The sequence below is a fragment of the Camelina sativa genome, chromosome 9, assembly GCF_000633955.1.
Source record: "Camelina sativa cultivar DH55 chromosome 9, Cs, whole genome shotgun sequence".
Taxonomy (NCBI): domain Eukaryota; kingdom Viridiplantae; phylum Streptophyta; class Magnoliopsida; order Brassicales; family Brassicaceae; genus Camelina; species Camelina sativa.
The window spans coordinates 1960786-1979109 of NC_025693.1; the positions used below are offsets into that span (position 1 = coordinate 1960786).

Consider the following 18324-nt stretch of genomic DNA (forward strand, 5'->3'; position numbering starts at 1 on the left):
TCCAGAGCTGGTCTACAAGTAATCCCTCTAGAGTGGCGGAATTAGCTAGTGTAGTTGGCCTCTATGTTGCTGTTTTTATTCTTGTCATGCTGTGGGGAAAGAGAGTACGGAAGTATGAAAACCCATTCATGCAATATGGGCTTGATTTTAAGGCATCAGTCAAAGTAAAGGTAAAACCTTAAACGTAACACTGAGATTAAAATAGTTTGGTTTTCGTTGCACTGCTGGAGAAAACTTCTTGACCATTAATACTCCGTGATCCTGCCTTCTGGATTTCTTTATGAGCGCATTAGCATCAGTTTCCCTCATAAATATGAAAACAAGGAAATAATACAAATGCCAATTTGCTTCAACAAAGATCTTGGTGGACCTGTTTGAATTTCAAACAGCAAAAATATATGGCGTAGTTGTGATTTTCCTTTTCCCTTAACTTCATATGTTCTCCTTTTCTTCAGTTCCATACATTCATGCTTTTAAAACAGTAGAAATGATACTATAAAGATTTCTTGCAGATTCAAGTGTTTTTGAAGGCCTTTGCAGGGGGCATGACAGTCGTTCTATTAATACAGTTCGTAAATGCAATATTAGGAGCTGCAATCTTTTCTCGACCGCCATATTTTCCACATCCTTTTGATGCCATGAAGTGTCTCAAGGGATGCGGGCAATTGCTTATGCTAATAGTAAGGGGAATTACAGCTGCGACATTTGTTGTGCTTGTGGAAGAGTTACTCTTCAGGTCATGGATGCCTGATGAGATTGCTATAGATTTAGGCTACCATCAAAGCATTATCATTACTGGTTTCATATTTGCCTTGTTCCAAAGGTATATATCTTTTCCAAGTATATTATTGTTTATATAGATCATGGATGAACTGGATATACGTGTATGTCATACTGCAATTGTACACCACTATTGTTCATGAGGAGTACCGTAGCGTAATGCTAACTGTACAAACTATATAATGATTGTTTTTGTTTTCTTGTCGAATTTTCCAGATCCCTGAGATCAATTCCAGGGTTATGGCTTCTGTCGTTGGCGCTCGCTGGAGCTCGTGCAAGAAGCCAAGGAAATCTGATTGTTCCGATCGGGTTGCGAGCAGGAACCATAGCAACAAGCTTTTTACTACAGTCAGGTGGATTCCTCACCTACAACCCAAGTTCCCCGGCTTGGATTGCAGGGAACCGCCCTTTACAGCCTTTTAGCGGAGTGGTTGGTCTTGTGGTCTCTTTANTATGCTTTTAAAACAGTAGAAATGATACTATAAGGTTTCTTGCAGATTCAAGTGTTTTTGAAGGCCTTTGCAGGGGGCATGACAGTCGTTCTATTAATACAGTTCGTAAATGCAATATTAGGAGCTGCAATCTTTTCTCGACCGCCATATTTTCCACATCCTTTTGATGCCATGAAGTGTCTCAAGGGATGCGGGCAATTGCTTATGCTAATAGTAAGGGGATTTACAGCTGCGACATTTGTTGTGCTTGTGGAAGAGTTGCTCTTCAGGTCATGGATGCCTGATGAGATTGCTATAGATTTAGGCTACCATCAAAGCATTATCATTACTGGTTTCATATTTGCCTTGTTCCAAAGGTATATATCTTTTCCAAGTATATTATTGTTTATATAGATCATGGATGAACTGGGTATACGTGTATGTCATACTGCAGTTGTACACCACTATTGTTCATGAGGAGTACCGTAGCGTAATGCTAACTGTATAAACTATATAATGATTGTTTTTGTTTTCTTGTCGAATTCTCCAGATCCCTGAGATCAATTCCAGGGTTATGGCTTCTGTCGTTGGCGCTCGCTGGAGCTCGTGCAAGAAGCCAAGGAAATCTGATTGTTCCGATCGGGTTGCGAGCAGGAACCATAGCAACAAGCTTTTTACTACAGTCAGGTGGATTCCTCACCTACAACCCAAGTTCCCCGGCTTGGATTGCAGGGAACCGCCCTTTACAGCCTTTTAGCGGAGTGGTTGGTCTTGTGGTCTCTTTAGCGTTGGCACTCATTCTTTATCCGAGACATTCTCCAGAAACCAAGATGCAGAAATATAACTAAGAAGAAAATAATAAGAAACGACGTGTTGTGCTCATGCCCTCTCGGTTATTTGCAGAGTGAAAACTGATTTATTGTGCGCAGAAGGATAGAAAAAGAGTAAGTGAAAGTATAAACAATGAGGACAGAAGATTTATTGTGCGCATAAGGATAGAAAAAGAGTGAGTGAAAGTATAAACAATGAGGACAGAAGAAGAGCTTCGGATCTGCATACTTGTAAGTAGGAAGCATAAGACCCTTTTTGTACATCTTCTGTACCTAGTAGAATATATGCTTTTGTTTAAGTACAAAGTATCATAACAGTGTATACATAATATATAGAAGTTGTATATGATCTTTTGGGTTGTCAAAGTTGCTGTGTCGGTCTTGTTTTTGAGGCAGAGATGAAAACTAAAGTTGCTTCATATCATACAAAAAGAAGTTTATTTTCATTTCAGAATCATGTTGATACTGCGTCTTTACCATTCGGTAAGGAAAAAAGGGTTGGTGAAGACGCAATTGCACGACCTGAAGCTGCGTAATGAGATGGGGTATAGTTTTCTACAATCGGAGTCAGGAAGTTGGAAGTGCACGCAGGTATATACTAAATTTGTTGACCCATTGTGCCGTAGTCCATAGTCCAGAACTTCAAATTGTGACTTTATTTTAGGTGTTTAGAGCGACCCTTTGTTTTGGTATATACTTTATCATTTCAGGTTGCAGATCTGCTATGGTCGTTGTAAACAGAGTGAAATAAAGCAAAAGAAGTTGTTGGAGTTATCTCGCAAGCCCCGAATGAGGAGGAGACTGAGGTTTAGTTACAGGATTATGCAGTTGAGAAAAGATGTAAATAAAGTTGAATAGAGAAATCTCTAGACTTGCACTTGAGGGTTACTGAAAGTGTTGTTAAAGATATATACGAGCATATAAGAAAAGTGAGTGACCAAATTGAAGGTCCCTATTTCTGTGCCTTTGTTAGAGGTGATATGTCTTCTTCTAAACCCATGAATCTTGTAAAATCTATGCAGACTCAAGAAAGGAGCTTTGTCTATAAAGAGACTCTGGCTGACCTTTTAAATCGTGATACTGGTCCCCTTGAACTGGTAGATGATTCAGAGGTATTTAAAAGGTCGGAAACACTAAGCTAATTGCTGAAATAGACATATACAATCTCAGCAACTTTGATGGTGATAGTAGTCTAGGTGCATACGTTTGGCAAATCCTCAAAATGTGTTGATGAAATTGAAATATGACTCATTGTCTCTTTCATGAGATATATTGGTAATCATTTTTTCCTTTCATCTATGTGATTTTCCATTTGCTCTTATAGCTCAAAGGCAAGTAGGTGAAACTGCTTTGAACGACAAAACTTCAAGATCACATCATATTATTTGGCTGGTATGATCTCTATTATATGCTGTATGATTGAATAAATAATCCATTTCCTTAATTTTTTATACATGGAAAACACAATTTTGCATAGTTTATTAGACAGTTAACCTCTTTGTTATAATTTCTCATGTTCTCTGCTTTTGAAATGAGTTTAGAAAGCAGAATAGTTTGAACACCATGATTTTCTTTGGGGATATCTAAATTATCTTTTAGCTTGATGAACATATTCACTGGTAGTAACATTTTTTAGTGCTGCCAAGTTTTGATTCAAGTGCCAGCATAGATTGCAATTAGATGTACGACCCACTCTGAACAGACAAAAAAGACGCTCTCTTCTGCCATGACTGCCAAGGAAGTCACCAACTGCGCCATAAGTAACTTGACTTTGACAGATACTGAATCTTGCAGAAGTTAGTAGATTGACTCAAACATGAGTACCTTCGGCTAATGGCTGCACATGAGAAAATGATTGAGATAAATCATACAGCAAAAGAGTAAAAAGGTGGATCTTGGCATTATATTTTACTAGTATTAATCCCGTACTACGTACGGGCCAAACGAAATCTCATAGTGTTCTTTTATGAAAATGTTTTTTTTTTTTTTTTTTTTTTTTTTTTTTTTTTTTTTTTTTTTTTTTTGTTAAATCTTTTATGAAAATGTTAGTATGATTACATGTTTATTAAAATCCTACTATTATTAATTGAGAAGTACAAATATGAAACTAACCTTAAAATGTGTAAAAAATTACATTCAATTGCCATTAGAAATTAAGCTTAATTAACTAATTTAAATAAATATAATTAATTAAAAATAAAAAACACTCACAGATCAAATATTAAAAAATCTAAAAAAATATTTTCTCTCTCTAATAAATTATAGACGAAATTACTAATTATTTTTAAAAAAATATATATAAACCAATCAGAATTTTAAAAACTAAGATTTTATATCCAAGTATACAATACAATTATTTTTAATAACTAAATTATGATTCTCCTATCATCTTTATTTTATTTTATTTACAAATTGTTTAGAATTTTCATATAATACTTATAATTAATAAAATGCATATTTTTTCTGCATATGTTGTGATTTGAATTTTTAAAAACGAAAATATATTACTCAATGTATGAAAATGTGTGTTTTAATTTCCACATTGGCGGGTTGGTAAAACTAAATTTATATAAATGACAATTTAATATTTTTTATTTGCTCACAATTATAATATTAAAATTACTATTTTATATTTCATAAAATAATGATGCAAATACAACAAATAAACAATATAAAAATGTAATAATACAACAAAAATAAAATACTATAATATTCTAAAATAATAAGTAATTCAAATAGACTAATAGATTTACATAACAATTCAAAATAAATATTATCTCAAACAAAATATTTTTTTAAATAAAACAATAGTTTTTATTATTATATTATAAACTTTTTAAAAATGTTGACCCGTGCTTTAAGCACAGGATATATCCTAGTTAATACAGTAATTAAAACTTGAAAAATAGTTTCTCAACATTAATCAAACTTATAACTTAATCTTACAGAATATCTAAATAAATTATGTTATACCAAACATTAATGCATGGTCCTTTAACAAAAAATCAACATTAGCCTACACATTTGTAAATCACCTCTAACACTTTCCAGAATGCCAATAGATATTTGTATGTTTTTTTTTTTGGTGTTGTACATGGCAAAACGTGTGTCAGGATCTACAGGGTGTTTCACGAATTTGTGCTTGATAAAAAAAAAGTTAAAACAACACAAAAATTATTACCTTGACTGCTTCTACAGAGCAAATCGTGTAGCTAAAAATGTCTGGATCATGCTGAGAAAGGAGAATGCTGCAGTTATATGTAAATTACTTGAAATAGATATTGATGTGTAATTTTTTGTTTTCTCTTTTTACCACGATCTCACTTTAATTCTTAAAACAATAATTTATTCTTACACTGTATGTTTTTATTTATTTATGTGATATTGATTTCTGTTTTCTATTTCTCTCCACGATCTCTTATTTTGTTTTATCTTCTTTTTATATTTTTTTAAAAAATAATTTGTTTTTACTGATTTGTCAAAATTTTATTGGTGTAATGACTTGTGCTTTATAAGATAAAGGATTTTGGACAAACCATAAGCGTAGAAAAAAAGGCATTCAAATTTATATTGAAGTATTTTTACATAAATTAATATTAGAGAATATTTTCAGTATGAGATTAATTTTCCAGTCCTCCAAATTAAAAATGTTTTGAAAATAATTGTAAAATGTGAATTAAAAACATAGAAGAATTTTAAAAGAAAAAGTTAAATAATACATATGCAAACCCTTATTACGTTAAATTTGTTATGCTTAATTGGAAACAAATATGCATATTACTGTATATATAAAAGAACGGGCCTATAACGAATTTAAAAAAGGCTAAAGATTATAGCAAAAAATCTAAGCCCATTAAAAGATAATGCATGCGTGTTCTTTAACCAAAAGAAAGAAACCCTTGTTAAGTAGTTCGGCTTCGCACCAAACTAATCCTCTCAATCCAGAGTCTCATGTTCGTCTTCCTCAATCTGTGTGATTTCTAGGGTTTTCTTTTTTCTTCTTCTTAAAATCTCTCAATTGCTTAGGATCTTCCTTCTCCTTCAATTACACGCAAAGAAGAACGTTTTTTTCAATCTTCTTGTAGGTAAGCCCTGTCACTTGAGCGAATGGATTCTCGTATATTTTTCCATCGGTTTTTTTGTTATTGTTCGTTCTTTGTAATTTATCTATCAAGGAAATGGTTTACTAACTTTATAACAAATTGAATCAGATGCATAGAGATATGTATTCTTCAAGAGGGAGTGGCTACGGACAGCAGCAATACGGCTCGCAGTCTGGTTATGGTCAGAATGTAAGATCATCAATTCCATGAAATCAAAATCCCACCTTTCTGATGTTTACTTTCACGAAATTTCATATTTGATTTGGGAATTGTTAATTTTCTTGGATTGAAGAATTACATTGAACTCCATTGTTCTGCATTATGCTTTAAGTTGGGTAGAATTTTATTGCTAATTGCTATGTTATTATTATTATTATTATGTAGCTTGGATCTGGTTATCCTGGAAGTTCAGTCAGTGGTGGTGCAGAAGGAGGCTCTCAGATTTCATTGAGTAGTTCTCGCCATCCTTCAATTACAGGTGGTGCTCCTCAAGAGAATGACATTGGTGGATACAGATCGCATTTGTCAGCATCTGCTAGTCATTATGGAACGCAGTATGGTTCTGCCTATGGATCATCTTCTCTTAGTAGCTCTCAGCCTTTAAGCACCAATGGCTTAGGTTCATCAGTCTTGGATAGCCGCTCGGGATATGTTCCTACTTTACCAGATTCGCCAAAATTTGCATCTGGAAGCTACTTGTCTCCTTCGAGTCATGTTTATGGTCAAAAGTCGGATGATTTGTATTCTGATAAGCTGTCTGGTTACATTCCGGTTGACAGAAGGCAGTATGGTGAACGGTCAAGCGCTTATCTCGGTAGGGAGTTGCAGAATGAACCAACTAGTCGATATGCTGAATCATCTAGTTTTGGTCGTCAGGTGCGCCCACCCTCACTTTTATTTGAAAGTCTTTTGAATTTGGTTAAACTCTGTTACATGGTGTTACAATTGGCTCTCATTAATTTTATGGTTTTGGCAGACTGACTTGTATGATCGCATTGATCAAGCATCTCTCCTCCGAGGAGAACAGTTACTAAAAATTCAGTCGCTCCATACCTCTTCTGTTGATGGAGGTCTCAGGTATTTTTCGATGATTAGCGGTAGGCTGATTTCTTCCTAGCAGATAATTTTTTGTTCAAATTGTTGCATTTTGGGTACTTATGTTATTTGTTCTCCCAAGACCTTTGTTATTTATAAAGCAACTGTACCTTGTCAAAACTTGCAATAACGTTTGAAGAAAATTTATCTTATTGCACTGAGTAGCATACATTTCTGGCAGACAAGCCGATTATCTTACAGAACGAAGTTCTACTGTACGGCATTCTGATCAAGAAGCTATGCATTATGGAGGAAGGCTGGAGTCTGATCCTCACGGTTTATCAGTACGCGGCACATCTTCTTATGCCAGCCAACATACCCCATCGTTATTAGGAGCTGCTCCTCGGCGAAATTTAGATGACTATATTTATCCGGAGAATTCTTCAAATCCTGGTTATGGCGTTAGCTTACCTCCAGGCAGGGATTATGGCTCTGGGAAAGGTATCCATAGTGCAGCATCTCTTGACTTGGACTACCCTGGTGGCATACTTGCTCGTGGTGGTGGTCCTCGTGTTGATGATCTCCGGAAAGATGACCGGGCGAGTTATCTCAGGGAGTTTGAACTAAGGGAAGAAGAGCGTCGTCGCGAGAATCTACGCTCCAGAGATAAGGACCGAGAACGAGAGAGGGAACGCGAACGTGATAGAGAACGAGAGCGGCAGAGGGAACGAGACAGGCAAAGAGCTAAGGACCGGGAAAGGGAACGCATATCGGAGCGACGGGAGAAGGAAGGAGAAAGAGAACGTGAGCGAAAACGTGCTCTCGAAATAAAACGAGATCGGACTCCAACAGCGAGAGCTACGTCCAAGGACACTAAGGAGCGGACTCCAGTTCCTAAATCTATTTCTAGGGATGCACGTAGTTCCTCTTTGCGACGGGATGCACAACATCGTGAAGCATCAATTAGGTTTAATTTTTGATCTCTTTCACGCTCTTCATCTGGAATACAGGGCATTTTCGGTTGCTGCACCAGACACTAACCTTATTTCTGTTATACCTGAAGGCGATATTCACCGATTAAGCCTATAAGGAGAGATTATGTCTGCAAGGTAATAAGTGTTCCAAGAGATTGCTCTCCTAATGATGTTTTTACCTGCTCCTCAGTATTATCTCATCTTCCTATCAGCTCCTGCATTCTACATGTTTTCTAGATTGACTTCGGCATCTCTTGGTCCCTTCTGGATTACTATATCAGCCTTGCCATCTCAATATAATCATTGACAACAAAAATAATCATGATAAACCCTACTTCCCGACCATTACCTCTTTTTCATGTAAACTCTGTCAAGTTCAGCTTTCTCATTCCTTTTCTCTCCATCGGATATCTTCCTGTACTTGGAGATTGTTATACTTCTTCTTCCTTTTATGGCCTTCTCTGGTTGTGGGTGTTATCTGGCCAAGCTTCTGACTTCTTGCCACATCTGGGGATTATTTTACCTGCTTCTGAAATTAGTGTGACATATATCAGACTGCTCTTTCCGGTTTTTGTGGTCTCCAGTTAATTTGCCTGATTGCTAGTTTTGTCTTATGGACTTCGTATTGAAATGTAAAAAACCGCAGAGTTACCTGCCCTCTTTATGTGTGATGCAGTGCTTAAGCACAGTGTGCATTATTTTTTTATTTGATAATTATGCGACTTGTTTGCAGGTTTTATCCTCGCGATTGGTTGACATGGAGAGAGATTACTTGACATTAGATAAAAGATATCCCAGGCTTTTTGTGCCTTCTGAGTTTTCCAAGGTTTCTGTATTTCTATCTAATCCTATCCCCCAATTATTATCTAATCCGGAGTGGAGTTCTGAATGATTGTTAACCTCAAATATATATATTTCAGGTTGTTGTGAACTGGCCGAAACAGAAGCTTACACTTTCTATGCATACTGCTGTGAGGTGAATTATTCTGCTTCTTATTTACAATTTTTGTCTGTCTTAGGATTGTAATCCTTATGCGTTTCAATAGATCTGATCTGGAGTTTTTGTTTCCCTTGACTAGTAGTACGTATACTAGAATTGCACATATATTTCAAGTTTTGTGGATTCACTTTTGTTACACTATCTCGAAATTCTAGTTTAATGTGTTCGCAACCTAACAATTGTTTGTTGAGGACGGCAGTTTTGAGCATGATTACATTGAAGATGGTGGAGCTGATGTGAAAAGTACTTCGACGCAGCCTTTAGCTTTGAAATCTGGAGGAAAAACTGTTTGGAATGCCAAGGTTGGCTTTTTTTCTTTTTCTTTCTCATTGATAAAGTTTGTCTCTTTAATTACGTCATTGCTCGTTACTATCTTCTTATATAGTCATGTTTGCATGATGTATCATTGCTGCTATTGTTTCTGAGTATATTGAAAGAATTGCTCATGTGCAATGGGTTTTCTTTAATGTTAAGATGGTTTTGATGAGCGGGCTGAGCAGGACTGCTCTGGAAGATCTTTCTTCAGAGAAATTATTTGAGGACCGTATACCTCACGTGTGCAACATATTAAAATTCGCTGTTCTCAAAAAAGATCATTCATTCATGGCGTTTGGTGGTTCCTGGGATCCCACAGATGGCATGGACCCATCAGTTGACCAGTCTTCCTTAATTCAGACAATGCTGAGGTTTGTCTCTTCACTTATTCATTTGTCATCTTAGCTGCCTTTTGTTCATAGTCTGAGACGAAAAAACCTTTTGAGTTTGCAGACATTCAAAGGATAAGCTTAATCTTGATCTGAGCAACTGCCGTCACTGGAATCCATTTCTCGAGGTAGGTTTTCCTTTTAAGACTTCATTGAGATGTTGGACGTGTGGGGACATGACACTCGAGTATTGTAGCTAAGATAGTATATGTATATATATCGTACAGTCTCTCTTATTTCCTACATGACGTTGAAGATGATATAAAGCTTAGTAGTGGACTACCTGATATATAGATTCTTTCTGACAGTATAAAATATGTGGATCATCAGCCATTGCTATTGGTTTATCTAGAGATTTGCTCCATGAATATTTTGAAAATATTGTTTATTCGTGTCCTGTTTTGCTGCAATTTCATTTTGTTATTTATGGTAGCACTAGGTTACAGCGAACAAAGCGAATGTTGCTTATCAGTTTTTTTTGGAAATCTAAGTAGATCTGCGTTGACTTTTTTTGTGGCATTTACAGATACATTATGACAGGGTTGGTTCAGATGGGGGTTTTAACTACAAAGAGATCACCGTACTATATGTCCCCGATTTATCAGAATGTCTTCCTTCCTCTGATGCATGGAGAACCCAATGGTTGGCATTCAGGAAAGCTCTTACTGAGAGAGATCGGCTACTCTCTCAGGAGGTTAAGAAAAATGTCGTTGCAGGAAAGGGCAGCAGTGATACTGTTGAAGTTACCAAGGATGCAGAGAAAAAGTCCCCAGGAGACGCTTCTGGCACTCAGACGACTGGAACTAAGAAGACCGTGAAAAAGATCATTAAAAGAGTTGTTAAAAGGCCTGTCAACGATGGAAAAGGAACTGTTAAAAAAGGTGAGAAGTCGGATGAGAAGGTAGTTCCTGAAAAGGTCGCCATATCGGAGACCACAGTCCCTAAAGAAGAATCCATTGGTACATCGTCTAACAAAAATATAGTGAAAAAGGTAGTAGCGAGACCCACACAAAGTCAAGAGAAGGGCTCAGAAATTGTGACGGGAGCTGGAACTGGAGATACTTCAGATCCCAGTGCTAAGGCTAGTGAGCAGACTCCTTCAAAGACAATTGTAAAGAAAAAAATCATCAAAAGGGTGGCTAAAAGGAAGGTTGCTGAAATAGACAATAGTATGGACGGTGATTCCAAGAAAGAAGGAGATAGTGATGAGAAGAAGGTAGTGGAGGCAGGCAAGAAAACCCCTGATTCAGGTAGTATGAAACCGACGGCTGAATCTTTAGAAGCAGTGAAAGAAAAGAATGCCTCCACTACTGTGAAAATAAAACAGAATACAGGATCTCCAGATACTGAGAAAAAGGAGGGTTCCTCTAGTGCAAATAAGAAAGACACTAAGACAGGTGAAGACAAGAAGGCTGAGGGGAAGAAAATTGATAGGAATAATGCAGATGAGAAAAAGGCCAAAGAAAAAATTACTGAGAAAGAGATTAAAGAGAAAGGTGGAAAAGAGGAGTCCAGGATACAAATGAAGGACAGGAAAAAGTCAGAGGAACCTCCTCGGCCAGGATTTATTTTACAGACGAAACGTAACAAAGACTCCAAAGTAGGTGGACAGTAATAAGCTGTTTCATTACATTTGGTGATGGCTACATTATGGTCGTAACTTCTTTCATTTTTGTTTTGCAGTTGCGTTCACTTTCGGTCTCTTTGGATTCGCTCTTGGATTACACTGACAAGGACATTGATGAGTCATCATTTGAGGTTTTTTTTTTTTTTCATTATGGTTTGCTTAGCATGTTTATATTTTTCTACTGGAACTCTGTGTATCACATTTTGTTGTTACCTCTGAACTACTTAGTTTTAATCAAAGTATCTTCTATGTTCTTGCAGCTTTCATTGTTTGCGGAATCGCTGTTTGAGATGCTGCAGTATCAAATGGGTTCCCGTATCTTTGAATTTCTCAAGGTTGGTTTATAATTGATCTTTGACGTTATTGTTTTTGACTCGCATGAACTGTTTTCTTATACTGTCTTTTTTTCGTTTTTCCCTTCAAGAAACTACGTGTAAAATTTGTGAGACAAAGAAATCAACGGAAGAGGCAGCTGGAGGAGTTGTCTGTCAAGCAAAATGAAGCAAAATTACAAAATAAGCGACAAAAGACAGTTGAACATAAAGATAAGGATACCGCTGTTATACCCGAATCCGCTCTTGGGAAAGATGATAAAGAAAATTCAGGCAAGGACATCGTAGACGGTAGCCGGGAAATTTCAGATAAGGAAGCTGTAGCCAACACTGAAGAAACTTTGGGCAGTAAAGAAGTTACTGGGGATGAAACTTCTAAAAGGGAAGTGGATAACCAGGATGATGATGACGACCCAGAGGAAGATCCTGAGGAGGATCCTGAAGAAGACCCTGAAGAAGACCCAGAAGAAGATCCAGAAGAATGCGAGGAAATGGACGTTGCAAATTCTGAGCAGGAAGACCCTGCTGAAGAGGTATGAACTCATTTGACTTTGCACTCTTTCAAATTGAGTCCAACAAGTTGTTTTCTTTATAAATCTTCTCACTTTGTTTCATCTCTCTTGTTTCGCCGCAGAAGAAAGAAGGAAACCTTGAGAATACTAGTGGTACTGAAGTGGCAACTGATAAAAAAGACGAAGTGGCAACTGATAAAAAAGAAGAAAGAGGTCGGATCGATGAAAACACTGAAATCAAGACGAAGCCTGGATCTGATAAGCATGGGAGGCAAGAGGGAGGAACGTCTGATGCACCAAAAAGAGAGGAAACTGTTGATAAAGAGCTGTTACAGGTTAAATAAATACTCCCTACAAAACTTGAGAAATCAGATATTGTCTTTTATTTATTTATTGCGGTTTTGGTTCTAAAAGCTTTGTTTATTTGTTTTTCTGGCTCAGGCTTTCAGATTCTTTGACCGTAACCAGGCAGGCTATGTTAGGGTAAGAAAGAAGATTGATTTTTGTCTTGTACATAAAATCATACCAAAATCTCTCAGGATGAGTTTGTAAATACTGTTTGAGTTTGAATTCTTTCAGGTTGAAGACATGAGGATGACCATTCACAGCTTGGGAAAGTTTCTATCTCACCGTGAAGTCAAGGTAAAACTTATAGATTTCTTAAATACGGTTGTCATCACTTTGTATAGAATCATCGTAATATTGAACAATGTGTGATGATATTGCAGGAACTTGTGCAAAGCGCTTTGTTAGAGAGCAGCACTGGAAGAGATGATCGAATTTTATACAATAAACTTGTTAGGTTGTCTCTATAGAAACAACATTCACTAACAATGTTCTCGTCTTGTCTCCTTTTGGAACTTCCTGGGAAATGCTTTCATCATTTCGACTGTTTTTAAATCCACCAACAAATTCCAATTGTTTTCACTAATAATAATAATATTGCGAGTTCATTACTAAAAGAATATATGTTGAAGGTTGTGCATACATTGTTGTACTCTTATTATATAATTCAAAACTAACTAATTTCTTTATTTTAATTCTAATAAATATGGTAAAATTAGAAAATATTCACATTTAACACTTGTTTTTGTTTCTTTTAAATTAAGAAACAAAGGGAGTATTAGTAAATCGGTAAATTGCCTTTTCTTTTCCATATTTGTTTGTGAGAAAAAGGAAACACAAAAACCCAATTATGAAAAGGAAAACCGGTTTAGTGGCTGCTCAATCCCATTTAAATCCGATAATTAAACCCCATTTAGAAGGAAAGCTCCGTTCTCTCTCTTAGCTGCTCAATCCTTTTTCTTTCGCTGCCGTCTTTAACGCCGTCAATTACTCCGCCGTCCCAAACCGGTTTTCACCACCGTCAATCTAATTGCAATCTTTAAATCCTCGCTCAGCTCTAGCTTTAATCCGGAGATATTCCCACTTTCTGTCCGGCTTCAGTCAATTTCAAATCGGGTTCTACTCTTTAATTCTGATTTCTTCTTCCTTTGTTACAAAAGGATTGGTTAAACTCTCCATAAGATTCTACTAGGAAAAAACTGTGATCATTTGGTGGCTCTGTTTCCCCCTTCCTCTATTCGTTACTATAATGGAGAAACACTTGGAGCAGTATCTACAAGAGATGTCAATTGAAGATGAAGAGGATAAACCTCTGGTGTTATCTAATCTTCCTCAGTTTTACTCATCTGAAAGAAACTTAAGAAGCTTAATAGGTCGGTTTCTTAACCCTGACTATCAGCGTATGTCTAATTGGATCTTAGAGATGCCAAGAATTTGGAGACTGTATGACAGAGTCAGAGGTGTTGCTTTATCAAGAAATCGTTTCCAGTTTATTTTCAAATATGATGAAGATATAAATGAAATTTTGAAGACTGGGGTGTGGACTCAAGATGATTGGGGAGTAGTTATGGAGCGATGGGTCGAAGATCCTCCTGACAATTATCTGATGTTTCTTCCAGTATGGATTAGGCTTCGCAATTTGCCAGTGAATCACTATACGAAGGAGACTATTACAGAAATTGCTGGTTGTGTTGGTCAGGTTCTAGAGGTTCCTTTTGATGAGAAAGAGGCTCAAAGCAAGGACTATGTTCGGGTTAGGATCTTACTTGATATCTCAAAAGGTCTGAAAAACTTCAAAGAACTTCAACTTCCAAATGGGTCACTTGTCAAGATTGGTATTGATTATGAAAGAGTTCGGAAAAGATGCTTTCAGTGCCAAAGGCTGACTCATGATAAAAGTAGATGTCCTTTTGCTCAGATAGAAATTACAGCTGGAGATTGTGCCTCAACAAATGTTCTAGCTGATGCAATCAAAGCTCATCTGCTGAATCCGAAGAATTCGAGACTTAAAACTACACCTCAAAGCGCAGTTCAAGATTCTACAAGGGCCTTCTCTAAAGACAAGGAGATTGATCTTCATGGCAAAAATATTATAACTGCAGAATGTTCATCACCAAAACTATTAGCTGATGCAATAAAAACTGATGTGATGAATCAGAAGACCTCGAGTTATGAAACTCCTCTTCAAAGCTTGCCTCAAGGTAACTCTTTTTATTGCTCTACCTCAGCCTTATTCTCGAATGGTTTAGAGGCTTCCTCCTCAAAAAATTTGCAACAGAAATTACCCGCTGCTAAAAGGCCAAGATCATGGGTAAAAAATACTAAGGATCCAAAAGGGAAAAATCTGAAAACTCAAGATAAATCTCTAGATAATCAGATGGAGATTAGTGGAAAGAATCTAACTCAGGATCAAGAGAATGTGTTGGCCAAAAGTCTCCAGAGAGACACAAATACGGTGGTTCCAGGTGAACTGCCGCAAGATCAATAGGTATTTTGAGCTGGAATTGTCAAGGGTTGGGGAACTCTTGGACAATTCTTCATCTTAAGGAAATGAGAAAGGCTCATTTTCCTGATATCCTTTTCCTCATGGAGACTAAGAACTCAAGTGTTTATTTGAAGAAGGTTCAAGGTTGGTTAGGCTATAGTAACCTTAAAACGGTTGAACCAGTAGGAACTAGTGGTGGACTTGCAGTTTTTTGGAAAGACAGTATAGATATCAAATTTTTGTTTGTGGATAAAAATATTATAGATATGAAAGTTTCTTGTGGATCTAGAGTGTGGTTCATTTCTTGTGTGTATGGGAACCCAATTACTGGCCTTAGATCTGCAGTTTGGGATAAAATCACTGATTTTGGTTTATCTAGATCAGAAGCTTGGTGTATGATAGGTGACTTTAACTCCATATTATCCAATAAAGATAAATTGGGAGGGCCACTAAGGGATCTCAGTTCTTTCCACCCTTTTCAAGAGCTTTTGGCAAACTGTGATATGACTGAACTAGGTAGTTATGGAAATGGTTTTACTTGGGGTGGAGTTAGAGATAAACAGTGGATACAGTGCAAACTTGATCGTTGCTTCGGGAACCCAGCTTGGTTTTCTTTGTTTCCAAGTAGTCGACAGCAGTTTCTTGAGAAGCTAGGATCAGATCATAAACCTGTTTTAGTTAATTTTTCATGTCATAAAGAGCCCCATAAAAGCCAATTTTGGTTTGACAAAAGATGGGCAGAAGATCCTTCTTTTATGGAAGTAATTCAAAAAGCTTGGAATGATAAGAATGTTAGGGACAACAATAGTTCTGTGATGATAAGATTTGAAAATTGCAGAAAGGCTATTGGAAGTTGGAAGAAAAGAGTATGGTCTAGTTCAATCAAAAGACTGCGAAAAGAGCTGGCAACACAAGATTCATCTTTACATCCGTGTTTCACGAGAATAAATGTGATTAAAAGAGAATTGGCCATTGCCTTTAGAGAAGAAGAAGCTTATTGGAGACAAAAAAGCACAGAAAAATGGCTTCTTCTTGGGGACAGAAACACTAAATTCTTTCAGGCATCAGTGAAAGCTGCAAGAATAAAGAACTCATTACCTTTCCTGGTAGATGATAAAGGAATAGAACAATTCTCAGAGCTGGGAAAAGGAGAGGTTGCAGTTAAGTACTTCACTGATTTGTTTAAATCTTCGACTCCTACTCCGGTTAGTGATTTGCTCCTTAACTTCCAACCAAGAGTATCAAACAATATGAATCAAGACCTTACCAGGAATATCACCATAGCAGAGATAAAGCAGGCTGCATTTTCGATTAGCAATGAGAGTGCTCCAGGCCATGACGGTTTAACTGGTTTCTTTTTTAAAAAGTATTGGCATGTTATAAAGGACCAGGTTAACAGTGAGGTTCTACAATTTTTTGATACTGGTATTATTCCTGAGGGTTGGAATCATACTCACTTGTGTCTCATCCCTAAGATTCAGGCTCCATCAAAGATGATAGATCTTAGACCTATCAGTTTGTGCTCTGTGATCTATAAGATTGTCTCAAAAATCCTAGTGCATCGATTGAAAAAGCACTTACCAACTATTGTCTCTCCAACACAAGCTGCTTTTGTATCAGAAAGATTGATCTCCGACAATATTCTGATTGCACACGAAATTACTCATAGTCTCCACAAGCATCCTTTGATATCTCAAGAGTTCATGATGGTTAAAACAAATATGTCTAAAGCATATGACAGGGTCGAATGGATTTTTCTAAAAGACATGCTTCAAGCCCTTGGGTTTCATGATAGGTGGATTTTTTGGACTATGGGATGTGTTTCTTCTGTGAGTTACTCAGTGATAATAAATGGAGAGCCAGTTGGATTAATCAAGCCTGAAAGAGGCATTAGACAGGGAGATCCTCTTTCTCCCTTTCTTTTTGTTTTATGCACTGAAGCCTTGATTCATCTATTCGATCAAGCTACAATGGCAGGCAATCTCACTGGTATTCAGTTTCATCACTCTGGGCCACAAGTTAATCACTTATTATTTGCAGACGATAGTCTGTTCTTCTGTAAAGCGAATAGATTTCAATGTTCTGAGATGATAAGATGCCTACATAAGTATGAATGGATGTCTGGTCAGGTGATTAATAAAGAAAAATCAGCTATTACGTTTGGATCTAAAACAAATAAGTTAGATTGGAACTGGATAAAAGCGAATCTGGGGATCTATCTCGAAGGTGGTGCAGGAAAATATTTAGGTCTTCCTGAATGTTTAAGTGGATCGAAACAACAATTGCTGGGGTTTATAAAGAATAGGCTCCACTCTCGACTAACCGGTTGGTATGCAAAAAATCTGTCGCAAGGAGGTAAAGAAGTTCTTTTAAAATCTATAGCTTTGGCTCTTCCAGTCTATGCAATGTCTTGCTATAAGCTTCCTAAGGGCATCATTGATATATCATGGTTTTTACGGTTTTTAACCATGATATAAGTGTGCTTTTTGAGTCTTTTGATTTGTTTCTAGGTTATTTTTGAGTCTTAACAGGTTATTTAGGAATTTGGCACGAATGGAGCAATATGGAACAATCTGGATCATTTTGGAGCACTTTACCGAAGGAAATCAAGTTGGAGTCGGATCAGAGACCGAGCATAGATCGACACCACACAAGCAGCATCGATCGACACTAATGTTTACCCGACGAGAGAACAACAAATTTGGAAGTTTTACAAATTTGCCCAAAGTCTTCTTTAATTGCAACATAAGCCCCTGGACGTATTTTAGGATGTATATATATTGTTTTTGGGTTTTAGAAACCCTTAAGTTATTTTCTAGCAGTTTTTGAGAGAAGGATATTGAGAGCTTTTGGGAGAGAGAGATCTGCTTTGTAGAGAAGAATTCTTGAACTCCCTCTTCTACTTTTTAATATCTATTGCATGTTATTCAGAATTATGATCTGTTCTTCATTAAACATGTCTGAGTAATTTGCTTGTTAGGTTTAGGGTTTTTCATAGGGTTTTTATGATTTATTAGATCTGAGATTTTTAGGGTTCTTAATCTTTTATGATCTTCATCCTTGGTTGTTCTTCACAATAATTCTTGATTGATCACCTAGAATTGTTATCTTAGGGAAATAAATTGATATGAGAATATAATTGTTTTCCTGATTAAACCATTGATGA

The 18324-nt window shown here is 36.7% G+C and overlaps 2 protein-coding genes and 1 pseudogene across 2 annotated transcripts; all 3 read left to right on the plus strand.

Annotated features, from left to right (window-relative positions):
• The window catches only part of LOC104710222, a 10545-nt pseudogene extending 8144 nt beyond the window's left edge, over window positions 1-2401 (plus strand).
• LOC104710223 (cell division cycle and apoptosis regulator protein 1) lies at window positions 5957-13313 on the plus strand. The gene is made up of 19 exons (XM_010426795.2): window positions 5957-6126; window positions 6253-6333; window positions 6529-7020; window positions 7121-7221; window positions 7421-8146; window positions 8243-8288; window positions 8887-8979; window positions 9074-9129; window positions 9353-9455; window positions 9628-9839; window positions 9922-9985; window positions 10384-11457; window positions 11541-11615; window positions 11745-11819; window positions 11909-12349; window positions 12451-12663; window positions 12770-12811; window positions 12908-12970; window positions 13057-13313. The coding sequence occupies exons 2-19, from the start codon at window positions 6253-6255 to the stop codon at window positions 13141-13143; spliced, it is 4044 nt and encodes a 1347-aa protein (XP_010425097.1). The 5' UTR covers window positions 5957-6126; the 3' UTR covers window positions 13144-13313.
• On the plus strand, window positions 13599-15184 carry LOC104710224. The gene has a single exon (XM_019229808.1). It carries the CDS (start codon window positions 13923-13925, stop codon window positions 15159-15161), a length of 1239 nt encoding a protein of 412 aa, XP_019085353.1. The 5' UTR covers window positions 13599-13922; the 3' UTR covers window positions 15162-15184.

Excerpts from the sequence above, each read along its gene's own strand:
- LOC104710223 (XM_010426795.2), top strand. The coding sequence starts at position 6,253 with ATGCATAGAGATATGTATTCTTCAAGAGGGAGTGGCTACGGACAGCAG. Across the intron at positions 8,147-8,242 it reads CATCGTGAAGCATCAATTAG|GCGATATTCACCGATTAAGC; the intron begins GTTTAATTTTTG and ends TTATACCTGAAG. Across the intron at positions 9,130-9,352 it reads TCTATGCATACTGCTGTGAG|TTTTGAGCATGATTACATTG; the intron begins GTGAATTATTCT and ends TGAGGACGGCAG.
- LOC104710224 (XM_019229808.1), top strand. The coding sequence starts at position 13,923 with ATGGAGAAACACTTGGAGCAGTATCTACAAGAGATGTCAATTGAAGAT.